Source organism: Mixophyes fleayi, chromosome 2, assembly GCF_038048845.1.
Source record: "Mixophyes fleayi isolate aMixFle1 chromosome 2, aMixFle1.hap1, whole genome shotgun sequence".
Taxonomy (NCBI): domain Eukaryota; kingdom Metazoa; phylum Chordata; class Amphibia; order Anura; family Limnodynastidae; genus Mixophyes; species Mixophyes fleayi.
In genome coordinates this window covers 323,675,249-323,702,796 of record NC_134403.1, presented here as the reverse complement: position 1 = coordinate 323,702,796, position 27,548 = coordinate 323,675,249, and the positions used below count along the sequence as shown (strand labels likewise).

At 39.7% G+C, this 27,548-nt stretch overlaps 1 protein-coding gene across 1 annotated transcript; it reads left to right on the top strand.

Moving 5' to 3' along the window:
* The first annotated feature begins 19 nt into the window (after positions 1-19).
* Positions 20-26,278, top strand: LOC142139292 (tapasin-related protein-like). The gene is made up of 9 exons (XM_075196773.1): positions 20-126; positions 3,633-3,812; positions 6,145-6,390; positions 11,500-11,841; positions 13,601-13,927; positions 18,831-18,941; positions 20,338-20,354; positions 20,807-20,848; positions 25,907-26,278. Exons 1-8 carry the CDS (start codon positions 75-77, stop codon positions 20,819-20,821), a joined length of 1,290 nt encoding a protein of 429 aa, XP_075052874.1. The 5' UTR covers positions 20-74; the 3' UTR covers positions 20,822-20,848; positions 25,907-26,278.
* The last annotated feature ends 1,270 nt before the right edge of the window (positions 26,279-27,548 follow it).

Below are 27,548 nucleotides of genomic sequence, written 5' to 3'. Positions count from 1 at the left end.
TTAACATGATTGTAAAACGAAAGTAAAAGCAACATACTGAAGGGAATACAGCAACAGCATTTCACAGCACTGCAATGGACTCCAATATTTTTGTCTCCATTTTACTACTTGTACTATTAATATGTGGTAAGTCGCTGCTTCTTAACATCTATCCTTTTGTCTGATAGATCAGTGATTCCTAAACTCCAGTCCTCAGGGACCCCTAACAGTGCCTGTTTTCCACATCTCTTTGCTGGAACACCCTGTAAGCATTACTGACTGACACATTCAGAAAGACCCACAGGTGGTGCTAAATATTTCACTTTACTGTACTGCAATGTTAGGGGTCATTAAGGATTGGGTTTGGGAAACACTGACAGATGTAAGTCGAATTTTGCTGTAATCACTATTTATCTACATTACTGTTTCTTAATTTACACCTCCCCGTGTTTTGAGGATATTTGTCTATGAAAACAGGTAGCAGAATTACTGACCCAGCCAAGTAGACTAAGGGCTAGATTTACTAAATTGCGGGTTTGAAAAGTGGAGATGTTGCCTATGGCAACCAATCAGATTTAAGCTGTCATTTATTTAGTGCATTCTACAAAATGACAGCTAGAATCTGATTGGTTGCCATAGGCAACATCTCCACGTTTTCAAACCTGCAGTTTAGTAAATATACCGCTAAGTCACATGTCTATCATTAAAGAAATTCTGAAAAACACTGATCGACATGGACCTTTAATACCTCAATTATCTTGTTTTACTTTATGTACTTATAAGTTGCAGATTTCCAATTCAGTAACTTCTGTAGCTCCTCTTGTTCTGTATATTTAATATAATCTATTTTTATTCTTTGGGCAATATAGCCTAATATTTGTAAATATTTAAAAGGCAAAAAATGAAGTTCTAGTCCAGTTTAGTAATCCCCTTTACGCTGGGATGGCAGCGTGCAGTCTGCTGACTCAGTAAAATGTAGGATATCCTGAAAGGCAGCAAAGGGTACTGTGAAATTATTTTAGAATGCTGCAATTATGCTTTGATATGTTTTGCAGAGAAATCAGTAATGTAATACTTCCTGTAACTTAAGTTGTGCAATCCTGCACACTTAGTTATAAAGTACTAATTAACCCTTATGGTCTGGGGCTGACTACTGGCAAATTTTAGCCCGGGGGTGTCTAGACTCTGCTCAGCAGCCTATTAGGAATATTTTCAGCGGGAAAAAATGTAGGTAGCCCGCTATAGGTGGCCCAGGGACAGATGAACCCCAGCCAGCCCATACTTGTGGTCACAGTTGGTACTTTTACTGCAATCAGCATAATTTATTTATTTTGGGATGACTTCTACATGTTGATTCTGCAGAAACAGAGATTAACTAGGTATCCTTGTATCAACATGCAGCTGTTTTTCCTAGGGGGTATGGACAGTCCTGTAATACAGAACTGACAAATCAATTAAGCTAACGAACCTTAAATGGTGGCAGTGTGTGTTTGGAATTCTTTTACCATTTGGTAGTGCATCTTTAGGGCATTAAAAGTGTTCCTCCTTTATTCATATTTGCCTCGAGAAGGCCGCTTTGTGGATCTGTCTGCTGGGAGAGATGGGGCAGAGCACGGGCCTCCCATCAGAGGTGGTAGAGGCTTATACAGTAGAGCAGTTTAAACATGCTTGGGATAGACATAAGAATATCCTTATAAAGAATAAGGGATCAAATAAGGTTTAAGGTTAACATAGGTTACTAAAACAATGGGCAGACTAGATGGGCCAAGCGGTTCTTATCTTCCGTCACATTCTATGTTTCTAATATAAATTAGGGCCACTTCCTCGATGCCTGGGTTTAGAGTGGGTCGTGTAGAAGAATACATTTCTTCTCTATACAGATGACATGAAGGGTCCAGGTGCTCTATTTGGAAACTTTTTGGAACTTGATACTGTGTTTTATATATTACTTTACTCAAATCAATTCTCAACATCCATCTCATGACACAAGCAGGTTTGGTCATACAGTAAACATTTTATTACTTTAGTGATAGAGATTTCAGGATGCAATGGGGAGGGGAATCTCACCTGGATATATAGCAGTCTGTGCTTTCTTTCCTATGATCAATGTATTGATGTGATCTGCACCTTACCACTGCTCTTGTTCTAAATACTAGATATAATTCTCAGTATCTGTGTATACTAGATGTTATTCTCAGTCTCTGTTCCTTGTGTGTCCCATCATGTGTGTGAGACCTTTCAGAGGTGGGGATCACAGTGGGTAGCCTTGCATCACTTAATATGTCTTTGCACACTTCAGAGGAGAGGTGGCCCCCAGCCATTCAGTTACATTTTCCATACCGCCACTTCCACCTGGACCACTGGATATAAGAAATGATGCCTTGAAGATATACTGGATCAGAGGTCTGTGCTTAGCTCAGTTAACTACCTGATTTTATGTTGTTTCACTACCTACAGCTCAGGCGCGCTCTCTGTGCTCGTGAAGCAGGACAGTACTCCAGAGACTACATGTTCTATTACTCAACTTATACATTATCAATAGAAATAATAAAATATTTAAGACAAAGAAAGGATGGTGATCATCTGTGTGCCAGTTTACACACTGAAGATCATCACTTGCCAACCAGAAATAAAAAAAACCTGTTTCACATAGTGCATTTCCCAAGAGTATGGGGACTGATGTGAGTGGGTTCTCTGTACAGCGCTGCGGAATTAGTGGCGCTATATAAATAAATGATGATGATGAAGAGTAAGTTTGAAAGTCTGCCACAAGCATTCTAACATTACCAGCATGTTGCAGATGGGTTAGAGGATGCATAAGGCGTTTAATGTTTATTATTCGGCGTAGTAATACCCAGCATTTGATTATATCATGACATAATATTTTAAATATATGTTCATTTCAAATTGTGACTATACTTGCTCTCCAAAGATACTCAATTTTCCGACAATGTTATTTGAAAAAGTGAGGATCATCATCATCATCAGTTATTTATATAGCACCACTAATTCCGCAGCGCTGTACAGAGAACACACTCACATCAGTCCCTGCCCCATTGGAGCTTACAGTCTAAATTCCCTAACACACACACACAGACTAGAAGAGACTAGGGTTAATTTAATATCAGTCAATTAACCTACTAGTATGTAGGAGCACCCAGAGGACACCCACGCAAACACGGGGAGAACATACCACCTCCACACAGATAAGACCATGGTCGGGAATCAAGCTCATGACCATGAGCCACCGTGTTGCCCCATAAAAGGATACTTTCTCATCACAGTTTTGAGCAGTCTGAAAAATAAGAGTAGAATGAGATTTAGGAATACTTACAATTTCAATAGCAAGTACAGGTATTGGGATCTATTATACAGAATGCTTCTACTGTAACTAAAAATGTCCTGTTCTCCCTCTACTGTACCCTAGGAATTTACCTCCTCATGTAACAGAGCTCCTCACAGTGTAGGATCTCCCCCCAGTGATCACATTTTTATTGTTTATTTTATTTGTGGTTTTTGGTAATTTTAGGATACTTGGTCTGAGGATAATTGACTCCATAATAAATGAGAATGAAATACCTGTAGGAAAAAATAATGTATATTTTATTAAATTTGCAAATATTTTAAAATAAGTCATATTGGTTTTTTTGCAGGAAGCTGGACCATTGAAGAAAGAGCATTTATAAAACTTCCATGTTCCTATGAAAAGTCTGGTGATCAGTGGTTGGCGGATGGTACTGTTCCCCCAAGCAAAGCCTGGCTCATACTAAGGAGTGGTCCGGGACCTCATCTGGGGCCTCTTGATTTTGAAGGTGTTAAGTTTATTTTTAAAGGTGAGACCACAAGATATTTATATAATGGTCTGATATCTACAGCATTTAAATGCTAATATGTTCTTAAACTCCATTGAAATAAGATGGAGAGAGCACTATTGGCTAGTTTGCAGTTGCATATACGATAAAGATTATAAGTTATGTACTACTGAACTACATCCAGCAGATGGCAGCATAACACCATGCATCAATTTTATTACTTTTTTTCATTGTACTTATGTAATATAAGTCATTACCAACTGTCATCTAACTTCTATTTTTGATGCACATGCAAGGCATGCAAATACATGTACAAATAAAAGCCATGATATACTATGGGCTGTAGTAGTCATTTGGCCATAGATTACAATTTGTCGAGCATATTGTAGCAAAGATAAAAAATATATATTTGTTTGTACACACGTAGGGAAGTTGTACCTGCTGTATTAGTTAGGTTTATCAAGTTTAAATGATGCTTCATAGCAATTGTGTCCGTAACATATAAAATATAAGGTTTTTGAACATGTTAACAAGTTAAACATAAGTGTTTGAAGTGTGTGTCTGCTGTCTAGCTGACACATTTGTTACTCATTCAGACCTGGATGTGTCTTCAATTCTGAATATGGTATACACACACATACACTTGCGTGCAACTTTGTAAATTGCAAGTTACGCTTACGTTCCACCCTGAATCACACCCTATGGGGCATATTCAATTGACAGCGGGATCGTCGAAAATCCCGCGCTCTAAAAATATTAATATCTCAAATTACCGTATTAACGGTTTTTAGGCGCAGGATTACCGTATTAACGGTAATATTTTTTGAGCGCGGGATTTTCGGCGATCCCGCCGTCAATTGAGTATGCCCCTATGTGTCCATATCCATTTGCATTCATACGCATTTACATTGCTACATGATTTTTGTATAGTTTTGGTTCTACTTCAGGGCATTCAAAGCATGTCATTGCACTTACATCAATGACCTTTTTCCTGGGGGAGAATATTCTGTACATACCTACTAGGAGTGAACACAAGAAGTTACACCACCATTGTGCTGTGTTTTTCTCATTCATGTTAATGGCTAATTAATTTCTATGGACCATTCATTTCAATGGAGTTGTGCTCTTTATGTAGAAATCCCATTTAAATAAACTGTTTTTTCATGTAGCACACAAATATCAACTTTAAATTTCAGTGTACAAATAAGCTATCAAGTATTTGTGTGATACATGAAAAAACAGTCAGTATTTAACTTATGTGCAAAACAGAATACTAATTTGCACCCCTTGCATTGTAACATGGTTTTGTCCAGGAGACTGAAATAAGAAGTTTCTTAAGTTAAGATCCTTAATGAATCAGGCCCTAAGAGGTCGGGGAACACTTCATATATAAGGGATCATCATCATCATCATTTATTTATGTAGCGCCACTAATTCCGCAGCGCTGTACAGAGAACTCACTCACATCAGTCCCTGTCCCATTGGGGCTTACAGTCTAAATTCCCTAAAACACACACACAGATTAGGGTCAATTTGTTAGCAGCCAATTAACCTACCAGTTCATTTTTGGGATATTTGCCTAGTTTGACCCCAGAGGTGACAAATACGGGGGGGGGGGGTGGGGGGCGAAACAATACCATTTGTTTTTTCACGGGCCTTGCCCACCCACTACTCTACTATGCAATTTGCATCACTGCACAGTGCAGGGTGGAGCCATGATGGATAAATTCACATTGAATCACATTATCAAGACCCCGATCACTTTTGACGAAAGTGGTGCAGGAGTCCGGGAGATAGTCCCAGAAATGTGGGAGTCTACCGGGAAAATAGTCAAGTATGATTTAAGGTAAAAGAATAACAATTGTAGCTAGTGGTGGGTAAATGTGATTGTCTATTGTAAGGCAGGAGCATCATCTAGGATAGTGGTTCCCAAACTGTGTGCCGTGGCTCCCTGGGGTGCCGCAGCGATCTCCAAGGGGTGACGCGGCCAGGGCTGGTGATAAGCAAGGCAGGGGACTACTTGGTAATTATTTTTGCTTAGGGGTGCCTTGAAAAAATTATGGAGGGCCTAAGGGTGCCTCGAACTGAGAAAGTTTAGGATCCACTGATCTAGGATGTACTGGATAAATGATACCTAGCATCTGAGGTAGAACCTCTACTTTTCCTTTTTAAATCCTCCCCTTAATGCTTTCAGAAGAAGTCCATTAATTTACACATTAGTTTATGGAAATTACATTATTTCCTAAGTAAATTATTCTGTATGTTATGTTGCTTTATTTAAAACCATTGTTATCTTTGCTACACTTTTTACTACAACTTTTTTCAGTATAATATATATTTATTTTCTTTGTAGACTCACCAGTGAATTTGATGCTCGTCTTAAAGGAGGATTCAGAAGATGTAAATTGTGAGATCAAACCATATTTCACAGATAACATACAGGTCCTGTGGCCTGGAGTTCCATCCAACACTCTGGATTCTTGGTACATTGGCAGATTGCAGCACAGGGATGGCAAGTTTCACATCACAACATTTTTCACCAAACTTCCAGAGACCCCAACAGCTGAAGAGAAAGAAGTTGACAAACATCATGTGTTAGGTAATAAATAATAATAATAATAATAATAATAATAATAAAAACAAAAAAACAAAGCATATCTAAATACGTATAATTAAAAGGGATATCCACTTTGTGGGAAGGTGGTTATACGGACCCTTTCCAGGCTGTTACTTCTATGGAGGTCTTCCCTACCCCGCAATCACTGGATAACTGTGGCACATTCACAATCCATTTCTTACTTCTAGTAGTGTGTTGCATCTTGATGCTGTCTTCTGCAGCTACACATACTTCCACCCAATAGAGGGGTATATTTAGTAAACTGCGGGTTTGAAAAAGTGGAGATGTTGCCTATAGCAACCAATCAGATTCTAGTTAGCATTTATTTAGTACATTCTAAAAAATGACAACTAGAATCTGATATACCCCCAGATCAGAACACAATTGAATTCCAGAATAGTTGGTGGGACTGTAAATGATATTTTAAGACAATGACATGTTCTTATTACCTTCTCAACAATCTGTACCATTCAGTGTTTTCATCTTGGAGTTCTTTATACATGTTTCCATTCAGCACCTGCCAACATGTGGTGTAAACGGTCTTTTATAGCATTAATGAAATAATTCAACACAAGTTACATCAAATTGCATTATAATTAAGAAGAATGGGGGCAGTTCATTGTGTACTGTCTGAACTAGGTCATGTTAGAATGTGTGTTTCTAGGATGATAATTGGGCTGCACTTAATTACAATTTATATTGTGCAGAGCAGAAATACAATATCTCATAATGAAGTCGATATTCATCATTTTATAGTGAATATAAAATTATTTCATATTTAATTTCAATCGCTTACTACAGATATACAGTAGACGTATGGGATCTCCCATTTGGAGATTTGTTATCTAATGGTTCCAAACCACAAAGGAAAAAAATAAATAATTGTTGTTGCTCGCTAATTGTAGTACACAGACATGATCATCAATCGTTTCCTATTACAGTCACTGTGAGAAGCTCTGCTGTAAAAGTCATCATTTTATATAGTGCCACTAATTCCGCAGTCCCTGCCCCAATGGAGCTTACAGTCTAAATGCCCTAATTTACACAGACATAGACAGAGAGAGAGACTAGGGTCAATTTTCATAGCAGCCAATGTTTTTGGAGTGCGGGAGGAAACCGGAGCGCCCGGAGGAAACCCACACATACACTGGGAGAACATACAAACTCCACACAGATAAGGCCATGGTCGGGAATCAAACTCATGACCCCAGTGCTGTGAGGCAGAAGTGCTAGTTTAGTTTAATATATTTTTATTAGTATATTGTAATTTAGTTTGTTTGCCCCTCACTTTAGATTGTAAGCTCTCATGAGCACAACTCTCTTCTCTCACGGCCTCCCTCCTTTTCTCAACTACTGATTCTGTTGGCTGCGCCCACTTTATTGGGTACAGGTTCAGCTAGTGCCATTTACTCCTTTTTATTTTCCTTTCTCCCCATACCTCATGTTTTACTGAGAGTTTATCCCCCCCCCTAGCTCCTCACTGCTGCTTATAATATTCCTTGCCAGAATACTGTGCTTGCTATATTTTAGTGCTTTACCTATATTGTTGTTTAACTTTTTTTGCCTTTATTGTTTTGTCTTGTTTTTCCATGTAATGTATGTTTGTATACTCTCTGCACAGCTTTGCAGACCCTTTCTGGCACCATATAAATAAAAGATAATAATAATGTATTTTAGGCATGGTTAATTCTCAAGCATTTCAGGTGATATATCCAATGTGTGGCGGATAAAGCTGCTTTAGCATCCAAAGCAAAACTGTCCAGATGTTCCCCTCTTCTCCATGCTCCCTAGACATGGAAACACGATAAAATAAACATGGAAATCAAAATGAAAGAATAGAAAAAGAAATAAAACCGAAACGAGAAAAAGAAGTGAGAAAGTTAGAGAAAAAATAGACAAAGTGAGATACAAAGATAGAAAATAATTGGTAAAAATAAATAGGAGTGAGATAGATATGAGAAGATTGAGTAAAAAAAAAAAAAGAGAGAAAGATAGAAAGTGAGAGAATAACAAAATAACTCGAATATAATGGGTATAAAAGTAGGCTCCAGGACCACAAACTAGCCCTCTATGTGGATGACACCCTCCTCACAATCACAAGCCCACACAACTCTGTCACAGTAGTCCTTGATTCCATCATTGAGTATGGCTGGCTCACGAACTTTAAAGTTAATGCGGATAAAACAGAAGCTCTCCCACTCAACGTCCCCCAGCACCTCCTTAGCCACCTTGGAATCCAACTTTCACTTTGGATGCCAACCTTATGAACTGAAATATTTAGGGATCAACCTCACTAACCACTGCGACCCTTTGTAGTCCGCTAACTTCGCTTAGGATCTCTGCTCCTGGGCTTCCCACCATATTTCATGGTTCGGTACAGTATCCGCGGTAAAAATGAATGTGATTTCCAGACTGCTCTTCGTTTTTCCAAACCCTCCCCGTTAGAGTCCCCTCCGCCTTCATCAAAGACCTTCAGAGCTGTATCACAAGATTTGTTTGGGTCTCCAGAAAAATCCATCTAAAGAACCTCTATAGACACCCAAAAGAGGGAGGCTTAGTTCATCCTTGCCTAGCAATATTACTTGGCCTCCTACCTCACGCATATAGTACTGGCATACGTACACACTCATACTAGACTATGGGTAGATATTGAAGTATACCACCTTTACATGTATTCTCCCTTCTCCTTCTATTGGATAGACCCTTAAGCTTACCCCCAGTGGTCACAGCTCCCCTGACTCTCCGATTTTCATTGTCAATCTGGACCTATTGCACCCACACGTCTGACTTGATAAAAGACCCCATCCATATGCCTCCACTATAGAATAACCCTGATTTTCCTCTGGTGCTCAACCCCAACAGTTTCAAATGCTTGGCGTCAACATTTTGCAACATGAAATTCTTCCATGACATAGTGCCAACCACTTTCTTTCCAGAGTTTTCTAGACGTGATTGCAATTTGTCGGCTTTTTTCCAGTATCTACAGATAGCCCACTTCTATAAGAATAAAATTAAAAGTCAAATCCTACATATCCCTAATGTGATAGAAGCCTTCTGTCTCTGCAGATTCTCCTCCAGCGGCCTGATATCAACATTTTACCCCCTTCTTACAAAACATGCCCAATTGACCAAGGAGCTGCATGAACTCAGATGAGAGGGAGACCAGGGTGAATCGCTCAACCCTGAAGACTGGTCCCGAATACGTAAAGAGGTAGCTAAAAGCTCCATTTGTGCACACCTTAAAGAAAACACGTATAAACTTTTTTCTGCTGGTACTTAGTCCCGTCGAGACTTGGAGCAATTTATCCCAATGTTGTAGCTGCCTGTTGGCATGGCTGTGGCCTGAAGAGCCCTCCGTCCCACATCTGGTGGGATTGTCCTGGGATCAAGGGCTACTGGAGAAGAGTTTATCACCTGATCTCACGTATCACACAAGTACACTTCCCATACAATAACTCCTACCACCTCCTCCCTCGCCCAGTCCCCAGTGTCCCGAAACACACACACAAAATGAATTGGCCATATTCTTCTGGCACCCAGTTCTCTTAATGCATTCAACTGGAAAAAACAGACCCCCCCCCCCTCCCCTCCACTGCCACCAACATTCCAGCACTTATACATAAAATTTGGCAAACATAGAAGTTAGGGCACATCACCAGTATTATCCACGGCCGCTCCATTCAATTCTCCAACATCTGGAACGCTTGGATATATTGTTATGAGGATAGCCCTTCACCAGCCACACAGCTTTCTGTGTATTGTTGGCTACACATACAATCCACACTCTGGTAACCCTCTCCCCCCTTATTAACATTCCACTGGATTCCCACACTCTGTACTTCCAGCTCGACCCTCCACCACCTCCCAAACAAGCCTTTGAATGCTTATATGTTATGGTTAATGATAAGATCACCTATAGTATCATTTGTGACAAGAACTACTCTGTTATAAACGATTGTCACACAAAATGAACCATTATCATGTTCTCCACCACACTCCCTTCTTCTATTCTGTTTCCATTTCTCCCTTTACTACCTACATATTTGCTTTGCACAAACTCTTCATAAAAATATTTAAAAAATAAATAAAAAAAGACAGAAGGAACTTACCTTACGTACGTTTGGTTCCTAGAATGATGCAATCACAGGTGCTGTGACGTCATTAACCATTGCTGGCTCTGTTGCTATGCCAGCGGCTGAGAGAAATTACCTGTCGGTCTTCTTCTACTCACTGACATGATTCCTGCTGTCGTTTGTACTAATACCAAAAAAGCAAGTTTGGATGAGAGAGGTGACTGCTCCACAAGCCAACGAGTAGTGGCCAAGGGTTTTTTGGTTGCATTCCAATATATTATTATTATTATTATTATTATTATTAGTTTTTACTTATAGGGCGCCACTAGGTATCCGTAGCGCCGTACAGGGACAGACAGAAACACGATACAGGGTGAGACAGCACGGTACAGTTAACAAAAAGCACAGTTACTCAGAAGCTCGATGTACAGCTAGATGAGAGGTGAGAGCCCCCAGCGGGGTAGAGAAGGGGTTAGAAGGGCAGGAGGACCTCACGGAAGAGACAAGGAGCTGGAGAGGTGGTGGAGAACAGATGGAGAGGAGGCCCTGCTCGAAGGAGCGTACAATCTAAGGGGAGGGTAGGACAGACAGAGATGCAATGGTAGGAGGAGGGAATGGGGAGAACGGAGGCTGAGACGGAGAGGAGGGGAGAGGAGAAAGAAAAGGAGGGAGACAGGAGGGAGGGCACAAGTGGGAGGGGGGTAGGGGAACATCGGGAGGAGGTCAATTAGGTGGGGGACTGGAGGGCTTTAAGGAAAAGGTGGGTTTTTAAGGCCCGTTTATATATAGAGGAGACAACTTCCCAAAAGGCATTCGCCTCCTCTGCCTATGCCTTGGTGCGGCCTTAATAGATATATATAAAAAAAACTGTTGTATGTAGTGTGTAAAGGACTGTTCAGTTGAACCTTCTTATATATTGCAACAGGAAATAAACTAGAAAATAGTTTGTCATGGAAAATAGTGTAATGACAATAAAACATTTTTTAAAGAAATAAACATTTAACAATTTTCTCTGCAGCTACTTTTATGGTTAATACCCAAACTCCTTATGTCTATGGGAGACTAACAGGGACTGTGCTTCTGGACTGTGGGTTCACTGTGGATCACCAGGCAGATGTGTCGGTCACTTGGACTTACCAGGGAAAAGGAAGGAGAGATATAAAATTACTTTCTTACAATGGATCCACGAAAAAGCTGCAATATAATAATAAACAAGTTCTGATGCAGTTGGAAGGATTACAGAATGGAAAGGCATCTCTTAGTGTGAATAATTTGGCTTTGGAAAATGAGGGACTGTTCATCTGCACTGTATCTGTGGGCTCTCTCTACGCGGACCAACAGATTCATCTTAAAATCAGAGGTATTTACTTTGCCGTAATGCTTATTCATGATCTTCATATAGGTCACTTGGTGGACTGACATGTTCTGAATTTGGGACTACTGTCCACAAGATTGCCTGAGTGTAACTACCATCTTTCTTTGCATATCTGTATTCAGGGCCACCAAAAACTCCCGCCCATAGGGGCATATTCAAATTGTCCACGTTACTCGGAAAAGTAACGTGGCTTGCACACTATTACCGCTATTATGGTAATAGTGCGCGGAATTACCGTTATTATGGTACCTTTAACGCTGGCTTTCAGCTCACAGCTCAGAATTACCGTAATACCGATAATACTTTTAACGCCACGGGAAACGCGGACAATTGAATATGCCCCATAGAATCTGAGTGTAGCCTCCACAAACTTTTTGCTGCACCCATCCTGGGTGGATGGGGCCAAAGCCATAGGCTTGCAGGGTCTTAAGGGGCACCCCATTCATTCAATTTTAACACACCACGCCCAGGCAGTTTATATTAACTGTCATAGCTTGAACGCAGCATTTAACACTGCAGGTAATGGAAAAATCTAGCCAGTGACCAATGTCCCAAATTTGACACCCAGAATTTCACTTGGCATAGGGACACTGAATGTCACATTGTCTAGAAAGGTGATTTCTGCACTGACATTAATGGCATAAGCACAGTAACACAGTAATGCCTAAATATAGATATGTTTGGTTCCAACACATCAGCAAAAAATTAATCTACAAGACAAATGTCAACAACTTTGAGGGTTCACACACATCTCACAGTGTTCAATTAGCAAGACCCAAGACAGACTATATCAGGGGCGCATGCAGGGGGGGTTTCTGGTTCTCCAGAAACCCCTCCCCTCCGCGAAGAAAGGGGGCTAAACAGTGCCCCTACATAGAGGCACTGTACTGTACAGCAGCTGCGTCGCTGTCAAAGAAGCGTCCGCGGCGGTGCTGTATTGTAGTACATACAGCACCGCCGCGGACGCTTCTTGACAGCGCCGCAGCTGCTGTACAATACAGTGCCGCCGAAATGGAGCTGCGCATGCGCAGCACCTCTCTCTCTTTATTTTTTTTTCGGGAGGAAACCCCCCCCTTAAAAACCCTGAGTGCGCCCCTGTATATATGTACAGTACTGTAAGTAATAGAGGCTTTTATGTAATACATAATAGCTTTATCTCCTCTTAAGGTGGACGTCCTACTGTGTTTCTTTTGGATTCCATCACCATACATCATGCCATTTGTACAGTGTTTACTAGTTTACATTATGACTGTATATTTCCTCTCCCTTCTTAGCTGGCAGCACATCTGTAGAGCCAGGAGTAAGAAAGGAAAGTGCTACGGAATTTGCTGGCGCTATATAAATAAATGTTGATGATGATGATGATGAAGGAAATAAGCTCTCAGTAATATTTTTTGCTGTTTTTGAGCTGTTTGCCACTTTCTACCCTTATTTTACATTACATACAGTCTAAAAAGAGCAGAATCACCACGGTGTAGATTTACTAAAGCTTCTAAAAAGGAAAAGTAGAATTGTTGCCCATGGCAACCAATCAGATTATAGCTTTAGTTTTCTAGAATGTATTAGATACATGATATTGGGAATCTGATTGGTTGCTATGGGCAGCACATCCACTTTTTCTTTTTAAATGTTTTAGTAAATCTGCCCCCTGGTTGTTTTATTTGTTTGCATTTTTTCTATATATATCAGAAAATAAATTTACTGTTTGTTACAAAGTAGAACTAAATAATATCTGTTCCTGCAGAAAGTCCCATGGTCACTGTAAATTTGGATTCAGTGTCTCTAATTGAGAAGCAAGAGCAGAAGTTTGTTTGTGATGCCTCCAGTTACTATCCATTGGATGTCAACATTGAATGGCTGCGAGAGGACCAGTTTACCGGACTTTTGCCAACCTTAGTGTCGCATGTCATCTTCAGCAGCCACAAGAATAATCGCGATGGTACCTACAGTCTGTCTGGTTCCTTCCTGTACAGAGCCACTCTCCAGGATAATGGTATAACATTCACCTGTCGCGTGGAACATGAAAGTCTCAAGAAACCACTAAAGAAGAGTGTGAGAGTTACAGTTTTAGGTATATACAGATACATTTATTTATTCATAATAGTATATATGTATATACATTTTATTCAGTTGCATTATCCATATGATGAGTAGAAGGTACCAGGGGCATGAGCAAGATTTTCATACGCAAGGTGCTGGAGTTTCCCCCTTTTCATTTCACAAATGTTTTCCTACTCCTTGTGTATGCGCATACACACTTGGATCAGTAAATTAAATGGACGCCATAGCAAATTATAGAATGGACTTCAACTCCAGCCCTGCCCTCAGCCTTATCCACTCTCCTATATCACAGAACTGTGACCATCACTACAACTTTATCTTATACAGATGCCAAAGCAATACATATATTCCTCTCTCTCTCTCTCTGTGTATATATATATATATATATATATATATATATATATATATTTTTTTTTATTTTTATTTTTTTTTTATTTTTTTTTATACACACACACACACACACATATACATATATACATACAGACAGTGCCAAGTATTAGTGCAAAAGTTTTAGGCAGGCATAGAAAAAATGCTGCAAAGTAAGAATGCTTTCAAAAATATAAGTGATAATAGTTTATTTTTATCAATTAACAAAATGCAAAGTAAATGAACAGAAGAGAAATCTAAGTCAAATCAACATTTGTCTTCAAAACAGCATCAATGCATCAATTCTTCACTTGAAAAAGAGAAAGTGACAAAGACTGGCACTGATGTGACCAAATCAGCCGCCCATGGTACACTTAGGAAGGACCACCACTTCCCAAAATAGTGAGCAATAACAGATATAATAGTGTAATAAGTGCTAATTCTTCAAGAACGCAGTTTAAAGGAGGTATTCCTCATAGCTAGTAACGGTAGTCTTCAACGTAATGTGCCACTATAAATGAACTCCAAAACAAATATCGACATAGGGTAATATTATATGGACATATAAACCCAACACAAAACAAATGTGCATTACAAACACGGAATGGACCCTTCCTCTAAGTGCACACAGTCATGGAGGCGCTCCTTTCAAGTGAACCAAGCACACATAGAAATTCCCATAGGTAATCTGCTTACAGAGACACTGCGAATATGTTGTAGCACATCAGATTATAGGATACGATGACGTCCTTGGATATCTCAGTCTCCAAGTCCCAAAATACTCCCAACATGCAGACGCGACAGGATAAAGCATATATAGTGTAATTCCATTTAGTTAAAAGATGATTAAGTAAAAAATACACTTACATGTGTCCAATAAAAACATAAAGCAGAAAAAAATGTGTCCCAAATACCCGTACCAACAAGTCTTTTGCACAGCGCATATCACGGAGAGACAAATATGTAATACTCGGGTAGGTTCTCCTTCCGCTAAACCGTGCGACTTGGTGAAGAGTAATGTAGAAAGCGCCCGCTCCACCTAAACTGGAATCTCTTTCAACGTAGCGGGCAGTGGAGTCTTAACGCTGGTTATAGTCCATAAATTCAAATCAGCTGTGTAGTTCCATGCTGAAAAGAGGCATAATCAGCCCCTCATGGCGCATGTGCAGTAGAACCATAATGTAGCTTCATGTTGGAAACGAGGCTTGGTCTTCACATGTACACAGTTTTTGAAGGAATCCGGTAGGGAGGTGGTTCCAAACATCTTGGAGAACTAACCACAGCTCTTCTGTGGATGTAAGCTTGCTCAAATCCTTCCTTCTTGTCATGTTTTCCAAGACAGACTTGATGATGTTGAGATCAGGGCTCTGTGGGGGCCATATCATCACTTCCAGGACTTCTTATTCTTCTTTACGCTGAAGATAGTTCTCAATGACATTGGTTCTATGTTTGGGGTCCTTGCTTTGCTGCAGAATAAAATTGGAGCCAATCAGATGCCTCCCTGATGGTATAGCTTGATGGATATTCCTGACCAAATCACCAACTTCATTTGCTTAAATGCAGCCCCAAATTTGCAAGGAACCTCCACCATGATTCACTGTTGCCTGCAGACAATCATTATTGTACTGCTCCTCAGCCCTTCTGAGGGTGTCCTCTGGTATCAATTTTTTCATTGTGGCAGGGCACATTATACTGCTGAAAAAGGCCACTGCCATCAGGGAATGCCATTACCATCAAGGGGTGTGCTTGGTCTGCAATAATTTTAGGTATGTTTATTCGGTCCGAGTTTGTGTTTATGTTGATGCTATGGCAACAAGTCTTTTTTGTAACTTTGTTCACAGAGCCAGCAGATACAACATGAATAATGAGAACCAGGGGCTGGCCCAAGGTAGTGCGCTACCTTGGGCTGGGTCACCTGCATTTTCTTTCTTTTAAAATGTTCCTAATAGGCTGCCGAGTTGAGTCTTGCCCCCTGGGCAAAAATTTGCCAGCTTCCCCCTGATAAAAACCAACTGTTAATTGGATGACCAGGGTCACTTGACCACTGGATCGTCATATAAATAGTGTTTGGAATGCTATGTGATTTACATGCCTCTAATGAAACCATCAGGGACGTAAAAGTGGGCAGAGAAACGCATCAGGGATGCTGACAGTCTGTTTGGAGTTCTTAATTTATTTCAACCTCAGGGTTTGTAGGATTTTACCTTAACTTGAAAGTTATATCACAAGAACTGAAGAATTTTTGGATCTTTTTATCTTGGAGCCCTCCATTTAATAAGTACTTTCTTGCTCTGATTGAAGCCATTATGTGACAACTTGTCCTGTGACTTTATTCCCATAAGAAGAAGGGTTTGTTTCACAGCGACTGTTTCTTTGGCTAATATTTACTTTACAGCTATTATTCCTTCAATTATTATCTTTGGAGGGTTCGAAATATCCTAGATCCTACTTTGCACGGTGGTCCAAACTCCAATTTCCATCTGTTATGGTTGTGAATTATTTGTCTATCTGTGAGACTCACATATTGTTTATGTGTGACATACATGCTGTTCAGAGACAGCTCATTTGGGTTGATTATTTACAAATAACCAAATATCACTGAGACTAATATCTCCTGGACAGTTCTGTACAGCTTGTTTTTATTTTGTGGTATTTATATTAAGTTATATAATTTGTAATACATTTGAGATATATTTGTGTACAGCACTCTCTGTTTTCTTGTTATGTTCTGTCATTAATCTTGCAGGTTTCAGATCGTTGTAGTGCAGATATAATACTATTTGAATAGTATCTGTAGTGCCCATTTCATTTATTTATTTAATGATTAGGTAGGTGGTACGTGTCAAAGTGATATCTACATGAATGCCAGGTCCCAAGGTTTCCCGGCAGAACATTGCCCAGAACATCACACTGCCTCTGCCAGCTTGCCTTCTTCCCATATTGCATCCTGGTGCCATCTCTTCCCCAGGTAAATGATGCACAGGAACCAGGCTGTCCACATGCAGTAAACGAAACCATGATTCATCAGACCAGGCCAACTTCTTCCATTGCTCCTGGTCCAGTTCTGGAGCTCACATGCCCATTGTAGGTGCTTTCAGCAGTGGACAGGGGTCAGCATGGGTACTCTTACCAGTCTGCGGCTACATAGCCTCATACCCAGCAAGCTGAGATGCACTGTGTGTCCTGACATCTTTCTATCATAGCCAGCATTAACATTTTTAGCAATTTGTGCTACAGTAGCTCTTCTGTGGGACCAGACAGACTAGTCTCCGCTCCCCAGGTGCATCAATGAGCCTTGGGCGCCCATGACTCTGTTCCCGGTTCACCAGTTGTCCTTCGTTGAACCACTTTTTTGATAGGTACTAACCACTGCATACTGGGAACACCCCACAAGACCTGCCGTTTTGAGATGCTCTCACCCAGTCATCATAATTTGGCCCTTGTCAAAGTCACTCAGATCCTTACACTTTCCCATTTTTCCTGCTTCCAACACATCAACTTCGAGACCTGACTGATCACTTGCTGCCTAATATATCCCACCCCTTGACAGGTGCCATGGTAACGATATACAGTTGATTGTTATTCACTGTACTTGTCAGTGGTTTTAATGTTGTGATCAGATATTATATATAAATATATATATATATATATATATATATATATATATATATATACACACACACATATATGCATACATAGACACACACACACACACACAAACATGTATTTCATAGTGGCTTAATGGAAACTTTACGTAATTAATTGTCCCTCTACTTATGACTTATGTCTCCCACATTCCTTCACCATGTGTTGACTTCACTACCTCATACAATACAAAGTGGTGCGTTTGTTAGCTTAAAACAACCCTTTAAAAAGAGCAACAGTTAATGGATAAAAGTTTCTCTTACCAATTCCACTGACTGAATGACAGCTAAGCAAGTAAGATCTGCTCCCCCTTCCATTACCTATTCAGAAGCCCAGCTCATGCACCCCCTGTTGTGAAGCTGTATGTGATACAACAGGAAGGAGAACCCCCACCTCCCCGACCAAATACCCAAAGATCCTGTGAGAGAGAGAGAACTAACTGAATTCAAACCAAAAGCAATAAGACACATTTATTATCTGTAAACCTTAGTATCCTACTAATCCGTAGGCAGTGGTATTGCTCTGCCTGTTATTCTTTTCATACCATCACTGGTTTATATTCTACTTGACGCTAATAACTTTGACACATCTGTGTAATATAATATCACACATGTAGTATTAAAGCACATTCCATATGAAACAATATTACACCTCTGCACATGTTACCCATCTTACTTCCCCCGAATCACAGGGCAGTGCTATTTTTCTAGTCCTAATTTAAGTGAATGAAGCAGTCGCTGAAAATTGTAAATTGCTGATGACAGCTCTCGTTGTACCAAGCAGCCGGCTGCCAGAAATCACTAGAAGTCTCTCTCTGTACAGTCAGATGTTTCAACAATTCCAGAATCTGCACATTTAGATTTTACAAGTCACTTAAAACATTAAAATGTGTTGCTTGACAGAATCTACAGAATGGACCTTGGATGCACAGGAATGTCTTACGATAACCCTGATCCTGTTACTGATCATAATACTTGCTGGGACACTGTATCTGGTGAAAATATATTTTACAGGTAATTCGTCTATTTCATCTTCACAGTAGTTATGTTACAGGAAAGGTGAAAGGCTCAGGTGCACAAATGGACACTTTGTATATGGCTAGCACAGATACAGAGATACCAAACATGCATCAGTTGCTTAGTACATATTATAAATCCCCCTGACGTGCTTGGCCCTATGCTCTATTGAGGAGATAGTGTAAAACAAAGGAATCCAAGTAGAATTGGTTACAATACTGGATGCATCAAAACGATGATTCATTTCAGACGTTTGACCAATTCTAAGTTTTTAGTAGGGCTTAGGTTTGGTCAAGGATTGGGGAAACTGAGTCGAAATACTGAGCCCATTGATATCTTATATATATATATATATATATATATATATATATATATATATATATATAATGTGTATATGTATGGTGGATATAGATAAAGCGTCTATTTGTCCACCAAGTGCATTTTAAGGTAAACACCCACTTCCCAATCCTTGAAACTACCCCCATAAATGGTAGATGCTCCTTCTATTTGCGCATGGTGTAAACTGTAATTATGTCATGTCCAACATATTACCGGTTTAGGACCACGCCATGTTATTCCTTAATGGGCATATTTATCAGGCCTTGAAACATGTAGGGACTGCTGTTTCCACATGGCATATTTTAGTATCTGGACTATGTAACAAAGAGATATCTTCTGTGTTAGGTTAACTGTAACAGAATATTGTAGTTTGCATAATTCTCAATGTTCTGGATCAATTTATCTAAACTTTTCAGAGCTTGAGACCAGTAGCTAACGCCATCTGAAGCTGATGTTAGCATGCATAGCCTATGGGGAGAGCATCGTCAGAGACAGATCTTCGTGCTCCTCCCCTCCCTCCTATCATTAATATAGGCCGGGTCAGAACCTGGAAGTACAATGGTAGTGATTGTATTCCCTGGATAGTGGGTGACTGCAGGTCCTGTTTCACCCCCACAAAGTGTTATTTGACTGGTGCTCAGGAGGTGCCAGTATTTGGGAGTCACCCTATTCTTTAATGAGATGTGTGGGTTACCATTGAGATGTGGATATTGATTTATAAGCACACAGATATCTATGTAATAAAAATATTTAAACACACAGTAATACATGTAACAATTTAAAACTTAAATGTGTCTGGAATGAGCAGTATTTTAGGAGGAAAATCCAAATAAGTAATAAAGGGGTAATTCTCAAGTGGAAGTAGGCTGGGATTTGTCATTGATTCCACCACGTACATTTCCAATTGTTCCAGCAACACCACAAAAGAAGGCTCATTCAATAAATATATTATAGGGACACACACGAATGACCTATAGTGCATAACAACATATTGAAGCAAGTAAATAAATTGTCGAATTCCATTAACTTTTTAATTTTATTTTTCTTTAAACAGTGAGAAACTCGGACAAGGTGAGTTTTCACATTTCTGTCACTGTGATCTCCATGTATATAGAACATATTTTGTAAGAAATGAAAGAAAAATGTGGATCTCATTAGGTGCATATGTTTAACCTGATGGGAACTCATTGTTTTTTGAGGCACCTTGATTCTCCGTCCCAAAAGTCATGCGGCCTATCAGAATGTGGGAACGGCTTTGTGAGACTGCAGCTGTGGTCCGGCAGATCCGGAGAGGGGTTATTTGGTCCCTGTTTTGAAGTACCCACCTCCTTGGTCCTCCCATAATTTTTCATAGACCATCAATATGAGCTTTATAAGTTGTTTTAATAGATATATCTTGGAGTTTTGTTTAGTACTTATAATAAAGACATTGTTTCAAATCTTAGCTAAAGGGTTTAATGACAAATGAAAGAATGATGACCGTTCAGTTTGACTGAAAATATTTTCTTTATGTTTCTGTTTAGTCAAAGCCATACTAAGAAGGGTTTGGAAAGAATATATTTAAGGTAAGGGGCTTTGCGTTTTCTTTGTGCAGGGATTCACGCATTACACATGAGTATTTCACATACCATATAGGAGGTCCCATATCTGCTGCGCAGAATAAAACATACATGTTTAACCGAAGTGTAAAGGTCTGTTCAAAACATTTCCTAAAATCACATTCGGCACTAACAGGCACCACTTTCACATGAGAACATTGGTTCCCAATAAGCTGCTTGTTTCTCTTGCCTTTATTTGTTATATTCCTTTAGTTTTCATTGTTTAACAACATTGGTTTCCATGTGTATACTTCTGCTGTTATACAGTGTTTTGAGCATAGACAAAGCAAACACTATCCCATTGATAACAGTGGATAAAGCCACTACCAATGTGGTGTTAAAAATCAATGACCCCAAACCGTCCATAAACATGGGGGAACCTTTAACCTGGCAGGATGTCCACCCTTTTATGGCTCATTTACATGTTGTCTGCAAAACAAAATCTTATTTTATCTGGCACAATAAATGAGCCCTCTTTAAAGGACTCCACTTTTTGTCCAAAAACATTCACTGCAGCATCTGCAGAGTCCAGGAATAGTAGTGATGTTAGAAATGAGACCAATGGTTTATTAATGATCCCAGTATTTTCCAGTGGTAGTCTATATCCCGACTACAAACACACCGACAACATACACCCCGACATAAACACAACGAATGCAAACTCACCGACAGTGTTGAAATTCTGACAGCTTGAAAAACAGATCTTGAGGAACTGCGACCAATCAACATGCCGTCTGTGAAGAATGACGTCACTGTCAAGTGCGGCGCTGTCACTCCGCCTATGAAGGTTGTAATTTCAATAGGCGCCGCCTGCACAATGTACAAGGGTTTGTAAAAAAAAAAATTGCACTTGACAGTGACATCATTCTTCACAGACAGCATGTTGATTGGTCGCAATTCCTCAAGATCAGTTTTTCAAGCTGTCAGAATTTCAACACTGTCGGTGAGTTTGCATCCGTTGTATTTATGTCGGGGTGTATGTTGTTGTTCTTGTCATCATCGCCCTAGCGTACAACACCCGTATTTTCTTACTGTGCTTCTAAAACACAACTGCTATAGCAAAGTTGCATAAAAGAACAGTGTAGTTAAAAACTACATTATGTCATTAAGCAGAAAGTTTAAGACACAACAAAGCTAACCCCCCCAATAATCTAACGTATGCCTGTCACCCTCACATTAAGCAGAAATCAGAACAGACACATATTAATGAACATACCTTACTATGCTTGTTTGTTGCAGCACAGCAACTGTGGTGCCCATCCTTGTAGTGACCTTCTAGTTGTATTACCATGCAAGTCATAATGTATTATCACAATCAGTAACTTGATTGATTGTGAAGGACAAGTCACTGCTATTCAGTATAGGCCATATGGTTAAGTTAGACTAGGTTACATCCACATATTACACTGTTGGATAAATACAAGCCCCAGCTGTGTTGTTATTGTAACGGGTAAATCATGTATAAATAGGAAACGCAATGATGTTCGCAATGCTTCTGTTTAGAGATCCAGTTTTCCCTGATTGTAGAGAGTGTAATGTGTGTACAACACAGTTGAAACTATGCAGATCAGCAACAGTTCATTGGTACACATTAATACACCATTTAAAAGGTAGCTATAAGAACACAATATCATTTTTATTAAAGCATATCCTTCCAATTAGGAAAATTGTGATATTCTTATTACTTTTCTTCTGGTGCAACAATAAACATATATAACAATTGTCTGTAACCTATCAACTTGTGTACTGGAGGTTTCACTGAAATGTACAGCACTAAGTGACTTTGAAAAGTTAATAGAACGTTGGGATCTTTTGTAACAATATTTCCATTTACAAATACGCAGTTTTCTGTAGATTGAATACTGACATGATGTATTCAGAGAAAGTGTTCTCGTGGGACAGAAACCACAGTCATTAGTGAGTACAACGTGTCAGTAGCATTTTGCAGCCCTGTCAAACATCACCCTATGGGAGAAGAAAAATCAATAGCAACGTTTGCAAATCATCTTATTAGTTGTGAATATTGAAACATGAATTAGCAAAAAAAAACAGCGTTCCAGATTTTAGTATAGCACACATAGGTATTATACTTAGTAGGTAGGTAGGTCAAGCAACCGACCACAGGTGTGGAAATGGTGTGTTTTCATCAGGCCTCATTTCCAGAGCAGTCACAGCATTCACTGCAGTGTAGTTGCAGAGCAAACACAAGATTTCATTCTGCAGAGTGACATTATTGAATTATCATCTTTTATTTATGAGGTGTCACAAAGGGTCCGCAGCACCATACATAGAGCATGGGATAACAGTACAGGGTAATAATACATGACTTACAGAGTAGTACATATGCAAAGTGCAAAAAGTATAAACAAAGTGCAATAGGTATAAGCAATTACCAGCTTAGCAGAGAAAAGGCAACGAGGTAAAAGTGAATTCCAGTGTACAGATTGAAAGGGAAGGGAAGGAGGGAGGTGGGGAGTGAATAAGGGGTTGAGCCTGTGCCCAGTAGAGTGGGCATCAATTACAGGATCAGTGCATTCATGGAGAAGCGGCTGCACGGGAGAAGAGGAGAGATAGGGGCAGGAGTCAAGTAACTGAATGGAGAGAAGAGGTGGGGAGCCAAAGGCAGAGGTAATCAGGAGGAGGAAAGAGGAAAGACACGAAACAGGACACGAGGAAAGAGGACCCTGCTCAAGGGAGCTTACAATCTAAAGGTGAGGGGGACTGACAGGAGTCACAGAGTGACAAGATGAGGTAAAGGACAAGAATACTTAGGTATGAGAAGCACAGTAGTAAGTAGGAGAGGCACTGTATAGAAAGGTAGGTAAAGACAGATAGAGAAGAGGGTTGGAGGAGTGCAGGTTTAGGTGGTGGAAGGGTAGGCTAACCTAACCTAGGTTGTTCAGGCTAACCTGAGCAATTGGCTGTTGAGGGACCATTTGAAGTTTGACAGGCTAGGTGAAAGTCTGATAGAATGGGGGAAATTGGGGGCAGCACAGGAGAAGACTTGAAAGCTAGAATGAGAGGTGGTGACCAGATGGGAGGTGAGGCGGTGGTCATTGTAAGACCATAGAGGGCAAATACAAGTATGAATGAGGAGGAGGAGTGGAAAGAGCACATTTTTAAGGGCCATTCCTTTGTCTGTGGGGTTTCTAATCCGCAAAAGGGACTTCATTTTCTCATCATCTCTGAGGTGGAAAAGATCATGTCTCATCCTATACTTTTAATAAGACACATATTAAGCCATCCAGTGGCACTTGGGCAGAGAAGCACATTTCTAGGTGTACTTTTCCAATGCCTCAAACATATAAAAGGGGTACATGTTATAAAGGCAGTCTTGATGTCCCCCCTCTCACAGTGGCCTAGTGGTTAGCACTTGTGCTTCGCAGCACTGGGGTCATGAGTTCGATTCCCGACCATGGCCTTATCTGTGTGGAGTTTGTATGTTCTCCCTGTGTTTGCATGGGTTTCCTCCGGGTGCTCCGGTTTCCTCCCACACTCCAAAAACATACTTGTAAGTTAATTGGCTGCTATCAAAAAAATTGACCCTAGTCTCTACCTCTGTCTGTATGTATATGTCTATGTGTGTGAGTGCATCTATATTAGGGAATTTAGACTGTAAGCTTCAACGGGCAGGGACTGATGTGAGTGAGTTCTCTGTACAGCGCTGCGGAATTAGTGGCGCTATATAAATAAATGATGATGATGATAGTTGAGGCTGAACAGAGCAGTATGCTGGAGAAAATCTGAAAAGTATAATGAAATGTGTGGCTCTAAAGTGATCAGAGGTTGGAGCTTCTAAACTGTGGAGGCGTCCCCCAAGCAGACGTGCACCTTGAGCTGTGTTTGGTCGACAATCGAGATCTACCATCAATTCAAAACTAAGGTGTTTTGCATTGTGAGTCCAAAACACTTCATAAATGTGTCCATCACAGCAAAGTTCCATCAGAACCTTATATAATAAGATATAATAACTTAGTGCACTAAAATGTTTGCTGTTTTACTTAATTGCCGTATACCCAAGCAGACATACCTCACACAGGGCCGGATTAACCCGAGGTCTAACTGGGCTATAGCCCAGGGGCCTCGGGCATCCAGGGAGCCCTTCAAAGTCCTCAGCAGCATTATTGATCGGTCCGGGGGCGGGGGCGCCCCCAGTCCGATCAATGCTGCTGAGCACTGTCACTGTATTCCTCCGTTCCCGGCGCTCAGTAATCTGATTACTGAGGAGATCTCGCGAGTGAACTCTCGCGAGATCTCCTCAGTAAGGAGCTTACAGCGCGCCGGGGACGGAGGACTACAGTGACAGGTAAGCGCTTGGGGGGGGCCCTCACGGGGTACGGGGGGGGGCGGCGGGTGGTGGCTCACATTGGGGGCCTCACGGGGGTATGGAGGCGCCCTTAGCCCAGGGGCCTCCATTCCCTTAATCCGGCCCTGACCTCACACAAGCCTCAGATGGGACTTTCCACTGAACGGAATTCCTCCCCTATAAATGTTACTGTGTGAAAATCTTGCACTTAAACTTATATTAAACGCACCCAAAGAAACAAATCAACAGATTTTGTGGACATAAAATAGTTCATTTATTGTGAATTTTGCAAAGACACATTTAAGCAACAAAATATACATTTGTGAACTTTAGATTTCATTCTATATATTACTAGACCAGAGCAATAAATTAAATGTACAGTATTTACAAACAGAGGTCACCGGAGACTTACAATAGGCACCATCTATCTAAAAAGAATACAAATAGATGTATAGTTCCCCCTTCAATCAATCCACAAAATTATGTTATACTCTAAAATTAGAAACCAATTATGCTTATTGTTTGCATTTGTCTAGTGCTACATTTTGGTAGAAATTATATATATATATATATATCAGCATGCTTTTTATGTACATAATTCTCTTTTTATATTTTTCTCTGCAAAAAAATCAAAAAAGATATCTGACACTAAGTTTGAAATAAATGAACCATTAAACAGAATCTTCTGAAACTGACACACATCAATATCTCGTTCACAGACACATCTCTTGGAGTACATCGAATGCAGGATTATAAAACATCATGGATCATGGGAGTCATAAATGGCCACTGACATTGGAATGGAATTTAACCTGATTCACAAGTTGTTGAACAGCTGGATTTATTTTAGGTGATGTCCCTAGGAGTATCCGATACGCAACTGAACCAAATCATAGGCAAAACATTTACTCCATGAGGATTAGTTAATAACATTGTGTGATGTGTGCTGAAAACCATTGCAACCAATCCGATTTGACATACTAAACTGCTAGTAATCCGCCTAGAATTTGGTTGCTATAGGTTACAGCTATTATTGTATAAATTGGCATATTTGCTGTAAATTAAATTAAAATCCACTGGTTTCCAGTCAATGTTTTATCCTTTAATTCTTACAAAATAATGTTCTTCTCATGTTTGTTTTCTTTGCTACATAACCCTGCTGATTTCACCCGTTCGTAAATAAAAAGTATGACTTTTACACTAAACTTGATCATGTTTGTGACAAAAAGCTGCAGAAGAGACACAGCTTTTAAAATGAATTGTCAGTTCTCTGTAAGCTTTGGCTAGTAAATGGAGTTTGTGTTTGAAATGCTGAATAACTTACTGTAAACAATCGAGATTATCTGCGTAATGTTAAAGATGTACAATGTCCGCTGCCCACTTCATTACACAAAGAGGATTTCAGTCTATTTTCAAGTTATCTTCTATGAACCCAAAAACTTTGCTGCTTATGCTGTAAACACTATGGCAATGTGTCATAATTAAATATTTTTAAATGGATACATATCATTTAATTACAAAAAATATTTAACTGCAATTGTTTTACCATTATACTATAATTAGTAAATTAATGAGGACAGAAATCTAAAGGTTAATTTTTGTTGGAACTATTTCAAACTTAATGGAAGTGGCTAGTTCGCATGTCCATTAAGTGTGGAAACTTGCAATTATAGGCAATGTTCAATGTAGATAAGAGACACTAATGAAAACAACTATAATTTTAAAAGATTGTCCCAAAAAATAAATTTGCAATTGAATGAGATAACTATGTACTATATAACTTATATGTACCATCCAAGTTCATGATAAATAAACGTAACCAACATAACGGTCAGTTGTTAATGGATTAAATTATATATTTATAGCTGTGCACAATAATAAAATGTTAAAAGGGACATTTTTTCTGAAAGTGTGTGGGGAACACAGAAAGGGGTTTTTACAGTAAGAGCAGTAAAGTTCCTACTTTGTCTCCTCCCAAGTCAACAATAGGTTAATTATCGTGGTCTTTAAAGATAACTAGGTCATTATGCAAATATTTGCTAGCAAGGCTGGGAAGGGCCACATTTAGTACAGGGTCAATAACACAGTCTCTGCTATAAGCATGTGGTAATATCAGTAAGAGCTGTTTATTGCATGTTTTGCCATAGAAAAAACTGAACAGTAAAAAAAACAACAAAAAAACAGCGCCACCCAGTGGTCCTATTGGCATGTAAAGTCACTGGAAACTGCTTGCAAAAATAATAATTTTGAATTAAATTAACTAATTCTGAGATATAGGCATACCCTTTTCCTTATACAGTGTTACTGATTTCAAGACAAGTAATATGTAATGCAAAAGAGACTATGAGGTGCTAGTTGGTC

What these genes read in the sequence shown, in the direction of transcription:
- LOC142139292 (XM_075196773.1), top strand. Translation starts at nt 75, where the DNA reads ATGGACTCCAATATTTTTGTCTCCATTTTACTACTTGTACTATTAATA. An exon ending in ACTTGTACTATTAATATGTG is followed by an intron (nt 127 to 3,632) that starts GTAAGTCGCTGC and finishes GTTTTTTTGCAG; the next exon opens with GAAGCTGGACCATTGAAGAA. An exon ending in GATTCATCTTAAAATCAGAG is followed by an intron (nt 11,842 to 13,600) that starts GTATTTACTTTG and finishes CTGTTCCTGCAG; the next exon opens with AAAGTCCCATGGTCACTGTA.